General features: G+C 38.9%; 1 protein-coding gene across 3 annotated transcripts; it reads left to right on the forward strand.

The window, feature by feature from the left end:
• The first annotated feature begins 1,013 nt into the window (after positions 1-1,013).
• Positions 1,014-11,349, forward strand: LOC135470757 (uncharacterized). 3 transcript variants are annotated; one of them, XR_010444404.1, is made up of 6 exons: positions 1,014-1,178; positions 3,890-4,102; positions 4,907-4,994; positions 7,844-7,967; positions 9,318-9,447; positions 10,852-11,349. XR_010444404.1 is itself a non-coding variant. In XM_064749800.1 (4 exons), exons 1-4 carry the CDS (start codon positions 1,014-1,016, stop codon positions 5,537-5,539), a joined length of 570 nt encoding a protein of 189 aa, XP_064605870.1. In that variant the 3' UTR covers positions 5,540-8,161. The 3 variants fall into 3 exon arrangements, 2 of the variants coding, with proteins under 2 accessions (XP_064605870.1, XP_064605881.1); XM_064749800.1 differs by lacking the exons at positions 9,318-9,447; positions 10,852-11,349 and having other exon boundaries at positions 5,436-8,161; XM_064749811.1 differs by lacking the exons at positions 9,318-9,447; positions 10,852-11,349 and having other exon boundaries at positions 7,844-8,161.
• The last annotated feature ends 620 nt before the right edge of the window (positions 11,350-11,969 follow it).

An 11,969-nucleotide genomic window follows, 5' to 3' on the forward strand; every position in this document is an offset into this window, starting at 1 on the left:
GTATAAAGGATAGACAATCTGGGGTACAAATCGGGAGAAGTCCGATAGCTGTAGGTTTATGTACATGTGACACCGGTACAATTAAGATCACGTACTTTTAACAAAGGCTGAGCGTACAACTTCATTAAACAGGGTGAGGGGATGAACTTTGAAGCCTACTAGACCTACTCATGCATGGTCTGAAAGCATTTACAGAACCTTAACAACTAGGTCTATATGTCTTGACATAATACACGCGATATCATACAGTGATAATACGACACGTGTGTAGATATTTAGTCGAGAATTCTGTCAACATGCTGTACATGTGGCGGGGCCTGTTCTTTCCTTTAGATCAATAGATTATAGGCCTAGTTATGGTACGCTTTTGGCGTGCACTTCATGGCTAGACGTCCGAACTCATTAGACGAGATGACAGTCACACCTGTTAACTTCTGGCTGCCAGATTTGTCAAATCAACCCATTGTTCCACGATTGTTTGGTGCAACTATCACAACACTTCTGGTCGTCAGCCTGTACAGGTGGCTGACCTGTAGTCTGGGTCATTCCTCTAGCTGCTCGATCTCCATAAATTTTTTACTCATACTACACGACTTGAAAAGCAGAATTTGTTTTTTTTAAATACAGGTATAAAATTATATCTCATAAGCCAGTTTAATATTCACTAATCAGAAAATGACCCTTTTGTAGGTTTATCAAATATCGCTTAAAGACTACGTAGAAAGTTAAAACTATCAGGAATTCCATATCCTTTAACCTCACGTTTCAAGATGGCGTGATGCGACATAACAGCTCGTCTACAACTCCTCACAGCCTCGAAACACTCCCGCAAGTCATTTGGGTGACGTCACACGAAACTTGTGTGCTTTTTCCACATATGCCACAAAGTATTCGCTTATTTACCATTTACTGTTTTGTTTCCAAGTTATTATCCACTCTGCTACCAACTTTTCAAGTTTCTGTTCTACACAAAATCAACTATATCAGTGTTTGCACTTTGGGCCCCGGTTGAGATGCGCGGTGCATTGTGGGAGCTCCTATATAAACCACATGTTGACCGTCTCCCGCAAAGAAAGAGAAATATGCGGGGGGACGAGTTTCCAACAGATTTGCTTTTCTTGGCTTTAGATGAACAGAATTTTTATGGGACAGATGAAAATGGTTTCACGGGGGTGCAGGTAAGGTGACAGATAGGGTTGTATTCCAATGGTAGCGATAATTTGAGTTTTCTTATTTTATGCAGTTTCTCACATTTTGTCATTTGAGTGTTCTACGAGTCCAGCCTTCAACAGATGACTTTTAATTCCTTTTGAGGTAAACTCCTCGTTCGCTTGTTAGTCCATATTCTCAGATTTACTCGTCTGAGCGTTCCACACTGTTTGTGGTATTCCAGAACTGTACCCTTGTGGGTAGCGCCATCCAATCGTACTATGTGGTTGTGCACAGATCACGCTTTGGCGGCTGTACAAATCGGCAAGAAAGTTGAGCAGGGTTGAGAGCGCTTATATAGTGTTTTAGCTGTCCAAGTCCACGTGATGTGTATGAACCAATGAAACGACTAGGGGGCAGGGCGTGAATTGATCTCCGCCAATCGTGAGCGATCACATGATTTCCAGGTAGGAATGCATGATGGCCACGTGACACCATATTAAAAAAAAGTGACGTCAATCGTTACTGCAAAGCTAAATATAGCAATTCCAAACTGGAACAAACTGGCCTCATCTGGAATTTACCTTGAAGTCGGTGCGATAGGCAACTCGAGGTTGGGACGACACTCAGTAATTTTGTCTGATTATTGCCAGGGTATATTAGAAATAAACTGTCTGAATATACAATACTATCATGGCAAGAATAATTAGGGAATGTAATAATGTAATTTTTATTATCCTCAGGCTCAAACACATATTAGCTCTGCTTGGGGGGGAGGCTACGCATACTAACGGATACTACTTCAGCTGCATCAGCCCCACCAAATTGTATAGCGTTCGACCGCTCCTGACCTCATTCGTTGGATAGAATATTTTTAAGCGTTTGAGTGATGAATATACTTTCGTGTGTAAACGGTTAAAAGTTGGAAATGAAACCGTGCCTCTGATTCAGACTCCAAATAATGATACTGTACACTCACGCACATCTCCCCTCCCATCCCCGCCAAAAACTCCCAAACCTTTTAGGCCTAAAAGTTAAAAGTGTCATTTCCAGGTTCAATGATAGTCTCAGCCTTACCCCATCATTGGCTCATTTTGTAACTTATAAATATTCATAACTTACTCGTAATGTACAGTAATTTTTGGTCATCTGGCCAACCAAGGACCCCAGAGTCCAGTCAGCTGTTAAGAAGTGTAGGCTAAATGTTAATCTATTTAATAAATTTAATTTTTATCATAACCAAGAAGTTTCAAATTGTTTAAACGCAATATTTTGTCATAATTTGGCAATGAAAACTGTAATGTATGTAGCAAAGGAAAACATTATTATTATCAGTACATGGCTTCTGTAGTAATATGGTAAACTGTAAATGAATAACCATAGGGTGTCTTTTGTAAAGGAAACCAGTGAAGTAAGTGAACATGTTATACAAATATTCCTCACCATCTCATGTTTCAACTGCATGGTTCTCGCCAAGATATGGTTGAAACATTGCCGATCTGGCCTTTTAATCCTAATCACTCATTCACTCATTCTAAATATTTTTTTGCAAATTGTTATAGCATTTAATTACTCTCAGAATAGTGCCTGTAGCTGAGTTTTGCTTATTAACTCATAGATGTTTACATGTACAAAGTCGGCATTATATTTAGCATTTTATGATAGCCCGTCTTCCACTAGGTTTGCTTTATCCAAGCAATGTAAAACATTGTCTCAAATTTAATTACTATCACCACATTTGGAAATTTTGTGTCTGTTTTGAACTTTCTTCCCTCAGCGAATCACATAAGTATAAACTTACAGAAAAAGAGAACCTGTTTACATGTTTGTCGCATCAGAGACTAATATAACATATTAGTCCCAGGTCCCATGAAGATTTTTCTCTTCATTAAGATAGCATGATGATAACATGGGAGAAGTGAATATTTATTGTGTAAGCATCAACAGTTTCCCTGTTTATATAGAAATAAAAGTTACCAAGCATTAACTTGCTGCATTTAAATTGTTGCGTTTTGCTTATGTTGATCCATACCATCAAGAGAATTCAGTAGCGGAAGGGGAGATAACCTTGTGCAATTTTGGTAAAGCTTCCAGTGCTGTGCAGTAAATTTTGAGTGGTAAGAGAATGATGCGGCACCCTTAACATATATTGTTCAATTATAATATGGATGAAAAAACATATTTGTTTGATTGTGAAGACAATTTATTAAGGGACTGAACATCCAAACACAAGGGGAGAGCTTCAACATACATGCAACTGGTGTAGACTGGTGTTGACAGTGATATGAATTGACACTTTGAGAAGGAGATAACGACAATACATAGTTTGACAGATCTGATTTTTACGGAAAGCTTGTCTTTAAAATGTAGCTTGCCCCATTCAAGGCACAGTGTGAATACTTAATATCCATCTCCATCAAACATATGTTATATATGTTCTTGAAGCATTCGTAATCAAAAGCATGTGTAAGATAAATACATGTGTGCTGGTCTTTTTTGTCATTAAATCTACCATATATTGGCGTATCTCACAAAACAAGTTTACAGCCATAAAGCGCTCCAAATCTAAACTCATTTTAATAATGTGTAATCAAATCCATTGATCTGGCCTATCAAAAGGCTGGGATGAATATATTATTGAGATTACAGCTGGATTTAAAAAAAAATTGTTTTACATATTTTAGATTTATTTAAATTTTTTTTTTTTTCTAATACAATATTTTCGTTCACTTCATTTTAGGCACAAGGCCACGATGGCTGTGGGCAGCCATCCAGCTACGACAGTCACAGCTCTAACAGCAGCAGTAAACCTGCTAGCCCTCAGGGAGAGGTGTCGTCTGGAAGCGGGTCACCCCGGGTGCTGGGCAGGAGCAGACGACCAGTCAACCCTGTACCTCGGCACAAGCGTCACTCCCACATTAGTGCGGAACACAGAAGAAGAAACAAAATTCAGGTTTGCTCACATCTTGTCACTCAGCATTAGCACAAAATGCTGCACAGTGACTATTTCCTAAAGAGTATGTGTATACATGTACATGAATGTGTGTCTCCATTACCATGTTCAGTTCTGTTTTCTGTTGTTTTTTCACTGTAATACCAGATGTCTTGAGTTAGTAATGCCATGCACACAGTATAAGGATTGCTGGAGCAAGGGAGATAAGCATAGAGCAGGCAGTTGCTGTAGCTTGTGCCTTGTGACCAGGAGGTTTGGGACCAGTTCAAGCAGGTGGCTGATTTGAGACCTGGGCAGTTGTATTAGATTTAAACAGAGAGAATCGTGATATTACCGCCTGACCTTGTTTTGAGGGGAAGTATGTACATGTATAAGAAAATTATATATGTGTGAGTTAACTGATATTTTTTTTCAATGTTTTTTTACGTATGTTCCATTTCTAATAAATTCATTTTGATATGATATGAGTCAGTGAAAGTTGCCGGCCAATTTGTTATCATTACTTGGCTTTTACATTTATTTCTCAACCATTTTGGTGTATACGACTTGTTACAGATTTGGCTCATTTGTTTCACTCCAATAAAAAATGTTTTATAATGATATTCCCGCTGGTTAAGGGGAGATAATTCATGGTAATGATCTGTCAATCTGGTGAACAGCTTTCACTTTAGCCATTGAGGTGTTTCATCCTGGCTAAATTGCATTATTATAATTTAATGATAATTTCCTTTTTTTCAGGTTGTGTGTTTCTATACTTGTTATTGTTCAGAAATTATTATGAAACTTGTTTTAAATTTTTAATAGAGGGGATTTGCAGAGCTGCAGAGTTTGATTCCAGCAGTAAATGACAACCCAGCGTCACGGGACAGCAAGTCTGCAAAACTCTTTAAAAGTAAGTTCTCTCCCTTTTTTTTGTCTGTTAGTTGTGTTATGGTTAGGTGTTTAAGGTATGTTGTTATGTTGTATCACCAAAATATGCTTATGTGGTAGGTTTAGGGTCAGGCAAAGTCACCTCTTTCAGACGCACAAATTGAAGTCAAGTCTGATACCCTTTTGTTACAAAAGTTATTTCGAATGATTTCAATTTATAAAACAAATTGGTATTTTAAAACTAGGAATGAAGACCTGAAAATATTGATTGTTGAGTAGGAAAACTAAATTGGCCGCCGATTATTAAAATTGCCATGACAATGTTGTGTGGTATGTCAAAGGTGACTATGTCTGATATTGTGGGCGATGGCCTGCAGAGAGAGGTATAGAGTTGTGTTAGGTTAGGTCCCCTTTATCGAGGGGGCACCCTTACCCATGAGTCTGACTCGTCTCCCTCTTGTAGCTGCGGAATACTGTCGTCAGCTCAAAGCTGAATGTAAACGTCAGGAAGATGAGGCTATTGCTCTCCGCGGAGAACTCCAGGCCTTGGGTACCCATATACAGTAAGTCCCAATGTATTCTTTATGTGTGTTCTTGTTAAATATGATACAGTATATGCCTCTACCTTGGTCCATATCTAATGTTATGTATAATACAGTGTATCACTAAAATGAAAATACAGAATTATATGTATTATTATGGGTGCCTATATAAGACACAGTCTCGCATCTGCAAGAAGTGTAAGTCATCTAGAATGGTTACATGTGTAGATATTTTCTCCTGTTTTCCCAACCTGCTGCTTCCATGCTGTAGGTCAGAGGTCACGATGATCGGGCAAACCACATTATGTGATTAGGCAGCCATCAGTGGTTAGGTGTACATGTATAATTGATTATCAGCATGACATGGTTTTGTGCGGGATTTAAACGGGATTTACAACGCAAGTCACAGGAAGGCTAATTTTGTCACATCATGTGTGTGCATTGATGAAAACAGTGCCCTCCAGATACGAGTGGTGAATCCTTGATAACAAGGCACAAACTCATGCTTCATGTTAATCAGCTTTGTTTCAACATTATGTCTCTTTTTTTAGCAATCTATGTTTGATTCTTTCTTCCTTCTCAGAAATTGTACCTTAGTTCTTTGAAAGGTTAATTCTTAATAAATACAGTCAAACCTCGCGATAACGCCCTCCCTCACTTACTGCCAGCCTAAGGACCTGGTACAGAAATCCCCAATGTTATTTTCCATAAGCTACGGCCACCGTCACTTAACGCCATCCGCCAGGCTCTTTTCTAGACAAAATGTATTAAAACCATTTTGCGCTTGCTGTCCCGTCAGCAATGGCAGCGGTGATACTATAAATGCTGGCTAGTATAAAACTATGAGATACCCTTCATGTAACAGGCGAATTTGTTTACCAACCTTTAAGGCCTGGAAAGCCTTTTCATGAACAACGGTATTCTCCATTCAAGTGTTTGAACTGTGAACAACAGGCTGTATTAGCTGTATAAGGTGAAAGCTCAATTCCTTTGATTGAAGTGATTTTATTTCAAAGGTAAAAAAATATATTCAGCTATAACTGTAGTTCCCTTTGGCGCCTGGCATTGAACAGCTTTACATTTTAAGATCTCGAGTTTGTAGGTAGTCTCTATCTCTTTAATGTAGTGCTTAGCCAGTCTTTTGTTTTTGCATCTCGCTACCTGTGGCCAAACACCTCGATCAGGGCTGTATTACATGTCCAGATCGTCATATCTGATATCTGATATGAAAAACCACTAGGAGGGGTTTAAAATAGTTAAAGCATTGAATGTGCATGTCTTATTGCTTTATTGTACATAATATGCAGACTTCATTGTACCGCCAAACTCGCTGTACTGCCAAAGTGGTGTCAACACCAAAACCCGGTGTTATAACTAGGTACCACTGTACATGTTTTTTTGGTTTCTATTTTGACATTTGCTGAAATCATTTGATGATGTGTGTAACAGAGATTGAGTTTTATATTTGTGCATGTTTTTAGCTTAATGGATCTACAAGCCAGTGCATAGTGTGAGCCATTATATTCGGCACCATTTTTGTCTGCAATAAGGTGGTTCAGTCTGAGGCAAAGTGTGATAACATTTTTTCTGTCAGGCTTTGTATATCAGCTGAAGACCAGCTACTGCATGTTGCTCAAGTGGGTACTACATGAAGTCAAAACACAAATCTGTACTGAAGAGACTTCTTGTACAGTGGATATGAGAATTCCCCATTCTGTGATATGTTGGAAAGTAGATTTTAAAGATAACCTAGATGCAATGTACCTGTCTATACAATGTACCTGTCTATAAAGTGTCCCTATCTTTGTAAAGGGAGGTAATTTGTTTAGAAAGCCATGACCAACCACCTTAAACAGGTGTATGGTAACGGATTTGTGATCGGATTAGTTATTCTCTCATTTGGAATTACGTGTTTAGATTAACAGGATTTTAGCTTAGAGTGGTTTGCTTGATCACCGTTACCCGTGTATTAAGACAAGGGGAGGTAATAGGTGAATTACATAATTAATGTCTATTGTTTTGTTCCTTTCTTTTGATAATATGGGAATCTACTTTCACAGTGAGCTTGCATTTTCCACATTAATGCTGTACCCTTATTTACAGATCCACAACATTATAGCACACTCTGTTTCTTTTCTGTTTATTTCAGCAGGTCATCAATATGTACATTGTTCACTTTTAATGTAGCAACCTTTACCTTTTAATTGGCAATGCTCATAACCATTTTTTCTGTTCCCTCTAACTTAGTTTTTGATTTTTCAGTGAATAGAGTTTGTTGACTATGTATTTGAGCGTTGTGATTCATTGTTCGTATCTGCTCATCTTGTAGCCAATTCCAATCCCAGCTTCCAGCCTCCGGTCTGACCAAGGTCCAGAAGCCTACCTGTCACATGGAGAACATGTTAGAAGATTACATTCGTAACAGGACCTGCCAGCAATGGAAGTTTTGGATTGTATCCTTTCTGTTGATTAACACCACACACTGCGTCACGCATCAAAATTCATAAGGATTAACGAGAAATGAACTGACTTCAGCTCCCCTGTCTTCCATTTTCCTGCACATTTCTGATAGCTGCATTCAATTTTGCAGCTAAGTAGATGCACACACTTAATACACCATTCCTACTGTACATCACAGCTACAACAGCAAACTATATTATCATATGAATAGAACATTGGGGCCTCCATGACTCAGTTGGTTAGCGTGCTAGCGCAGCGTAATGACCCAGGAGTCTCTCACCAATGTGGTCGCTGTGAGTTCAAGTCCAGCTCATGCTGGCTTCCTCTCCGGCCGTACGTGGAAAGGTCTTCAGCAACCTGCGGATGGTCGTGGGTTTCCCCTTGGGATATGCCCAGTTTCCACCCAACATAATGCTGACCGCCGTCGTATAAGTGAAATATTCTTGAGTACGGCGTAAAACACAAATCAAAAAAAAAAAAGAATAGAACATTAACTAAGTAAACAGTGCAATTCCTGAAAAACGAGGCTTGGTAATTAATCACCGTTCTTGGGACGACAGCCCCATCATTTGAATGGCCAAAATGTTTTCCCAAATAAGGGGAAGATTCCAGTTGTGCTCCTTGATTTCGAATTTGAATGTCACAATCTTGTGTTTAATTGGTCAGAGATAGATGTAACATACAGTGAAATGGGGTCTTCTGTGGCTGAAGTGGTTAGCGAGTCAGCGCAGTGGTATGGCCCACAAGCTTCTCACCAATGCGGACAATGTAAATTCCAGTTATAGATATTGCAGTTGAAATTGAGCAATATCACGCACATTGAGACAGTCGAAAACGCCGCAGTTTTAATAGTTCAGGCTAGTTTATTTCTGTTTTCTGGACCCAGCTGTTTTAATTTATTTCATCCGAACCCTGTTTTGCCTTTTAACCACATACTAGTAACCGTGCGGTACGAGTGATGAGACATTGTGTTTCTGATTGCTCTAACATGGTGCATCCTATGGTCTCGTAAAGAATTCCAGGTTAAAAGTTGATTTATAGAGTTACTGTACCAAGTACGTCTCGTCGTCATATGACTGAAAAATTGTTGAGTACGACGTTAAACACCAAGCACTCACTCACTCACTCACCAAGTACGTCAAATAAAAAATGACTGTTTAAATCTGTTTCCAACCTTCTTCTCAAACAACTCAGATTATATAATTCATTGTCTTTTTACCATAGTTCAACTGCAGAAATGTATTCCACATTAACATGTATGCATAAACTGTGAACTTTGCATGCTGAACAGTAACAGTAAATTTGTATAATTGATTTTGAATGTGTCCTTAAACATTTAACAGTTCAGCTTGTTGGTGCGTCCATTGTTTGCAACTTACAACACGATGGTATCAACAAATACAGTGGGAGAGTTTATCAGCTCTGTTCGGAGCTGGCTGGAGCAGCACTGTTCCTTGGTAGCTCTCAGACCAGGTACGTTACTAATGCACTCCCACATTATGTAGGATTGGGAGGGGGACCTGCATCAGTGTGTACGATTGAAAGTTCTCACCTCCCACAGGTACAGGTTCAATCCTGGCCTTGGACAGAAAATTTATAGATAACCTCAACTCTCACTGTTGGTGGAATGTGGGAAAGTTTATCAGGGACTTGCCAAACATCTGGGGTTTACTCGGGCACTCTCACTGTTGGTGGAACATGGGAAAGTTCATCAGGGACTTGCCGAACGTCTGCGGTTTACTCAGGCACTCTCACTGTTGGTGGAACGTGGGAAAGTTTATCAGGGACTTGCCAAACATCTGGGGTTTACTCGGGCACTCTCAGTGTTGGTGGAACATGGGAAAGTTCATCAGTGACTTGCCAAACATCTTGGGTTTACTGAGGCACTCTCACTGTTGGTGGAACGTGGGAAAGTTCATCAGGGACTTGCCAAACGTCTGCGGTTTACTCAGGCACTCTCATTTCCTCCACCTGTAAAACTGAGAATTTTTGATTATGGCATAAATCGACAATGACATACAGTAAATAAACACTATACGCACTGTTGTAATTCTTCAACATTCTCTTTTAATTCTTCATATTATACTGTTTGTGAAGCCCTGAAATTGGCCAATCCATCCAGTGTGTTTTGTCTCCAAAATCAGAGTAAAAATATGCATAAATTGCACTCAAAGTTGCTCTTTCATATACAAAAAGGCTGAAGAAGTAGGATATATCCTAACATGTTGTGTGTTCAAATACAGCTCCTGTTATGTCTCAATGCTCACAAAAAAATAAGAAATTCACATCATGCATATTTCTTTTTTATAAGATTGCACTGAATTTATGCAGTCCTATAATTTCCTTATGAAAATGGTGTGTGTGGAGGGGATTATACAGTGCCCTAGGGGACAGTGGATATATGGGGAAAGCAAAAAAAAAAAAAAAAAAACTCAATTGATTTACCTGCCTTCATTTACCTGATTTGTCTGCACATTACAGCAAGATACAAAACTTACAAGCTGCTGAAAAAAGTTGTAAATAATATTTGAAATTGTCAAAGTGGAAAAGGAGACCATTACTATGATTGGCACTCAAAGACGTACTTAATGAAGTTTTGCGTTTGAATTCACCTTCTGTTGGATTTGCTGCAGGTTTAGGTCCGAAGATTTATCAGGTACATGTACACGTACTGGGTGGGGTGCAGTGGTTTTCTGTGGGCCCCCACTGTGTTTCCATCACAACTGAACCGGATTCCCATTTGTTCAGGTGAAATTTTCTCGAACGTGGCAATCTGTCCGCCTGTCCGTCTATCTATCAACAGGAATCCAAAAAACAACTACATTTACATTAAGTACATGCACATGTAGATGAGTTTCTCTCTGTTTCTGGTTTTAGCTGTGTTGACAGTGCTTCGTCAAGTCAGCACACAGACGTCCATCATGACTGACCCCAGTCGTGTGCCCGTGGAGCTGGTTCAGAGAACGTTAGACGTCACAGACAGATCTCTCTACTCCTAACACAGGCCTTTGACGACTACCGCATGTGTAGCGCTGTACATTCTCCTCCCAGTATAGTATATGTCACAACCTGTAAATATTTCCAATGCTGTGTTAATATCATGTTTTGAGGCCTTTGTTGAAGCAGTCGTTACAAGTGTAAATAATCCGAGTACTGCTATCATGATGTTTACGTTGTTGTTGTTTCGTTTTGTTTTTGTGCAGTGTAAAATTCACTTAGAAATCAATCAGCAGATCAAACAATCATTGACTTAATCAAATCTTTTTTTTAAAACACCTGGGTACTTTATCTCAGTTTTACGTCATCGGATACTTAGTCTATCTTTCAGTGGAGTAATTGAGTCCACCTCAAGAGAATGTCACTCTTTAAACTTAAAAACTACCGGTATTCGTCCTGATGTACTTGTACATCACTCATTGATTTCTCAAAGAAATATATAAAAGTTAGTTGTAATATTTTAAACCAAAACCCTTAAATGCTTATTTCATAGCTTCCTTTGACTTAAAAAGCTACAGTCCCTCAGAACATTACAGTAGGACATGTATCACAGAACACGGAAGCTCAAATTGTAGGACATTAGCAGCACTATGAAAAATGCCCAAGCGTGAATTTGGTTTGTATGTGGGCCATGATTACAAGTTGTATGATCAGGTTGCAAGTCATAAGCCCCACGAAGCAATAAAGATTTTTAGAACCCTTTGAAAAAAGACAAATTTCTTTATTGACCTACCCTAAATATACTTATCATGTTTAAATATGGATATTATGAGTAAGCTTTATATTTCAGTATTGAAAGCTCACAATGCAAGGTTTGCAGTTCCCAAATGGGATACTGTTTAAGTTACTTGTGATGTATTATAACCCAGACAGATGAATGCATGGTTTTGAATAAGAGAAAATCCAGTGGAACTGTCAGATTTTAGACTTTCTGTATATTGTATACAACATAATTGTAGGTCTCATTTCTTCCCATACTGGTAAACACAAAAAAGTCG

Source organism: Liolophura sinensis, chromosome 1 (assembly GCF_032854445.1).
Source record: "Liolophura sinensis isolate JHLJ2023 chromosome 1, CUHK_Ljap_v2, whole genome shotgun sequence".
NCBI classification, from domain to species: domain Eukaryota; kingdom Metazoa; phylum Mollusca; class Polyplacophora; order Chitonida; family Chitonidae; genus Liolophura; species Liolophura sinensis.

Bases quoted from the DNA above. Each gene is read 5' to 3' on its own strand.
- LOC135470757 (XM_064749800.1), top strand. From the start codon at position 1,014: ATGCGCGGTGCATTGTGGGAGCTCCTATATAAACCACATGTTGACCGT. The intron at 4,103-4,906 runs GTTTGCTCACAT...AATTTTTAATAG, and splicing joins GAAGAAGAAACAAAATTCAG to AGGGGATTTGCAGAGCTGCA. The intron at 4,995-5,435 runs GTAAGTTCTCTC...TCCCTCTTGTAG, and splicing joins GTCTGCAAAACTCTTTAAAA to CTGCGGAATACTGTCGTCAG.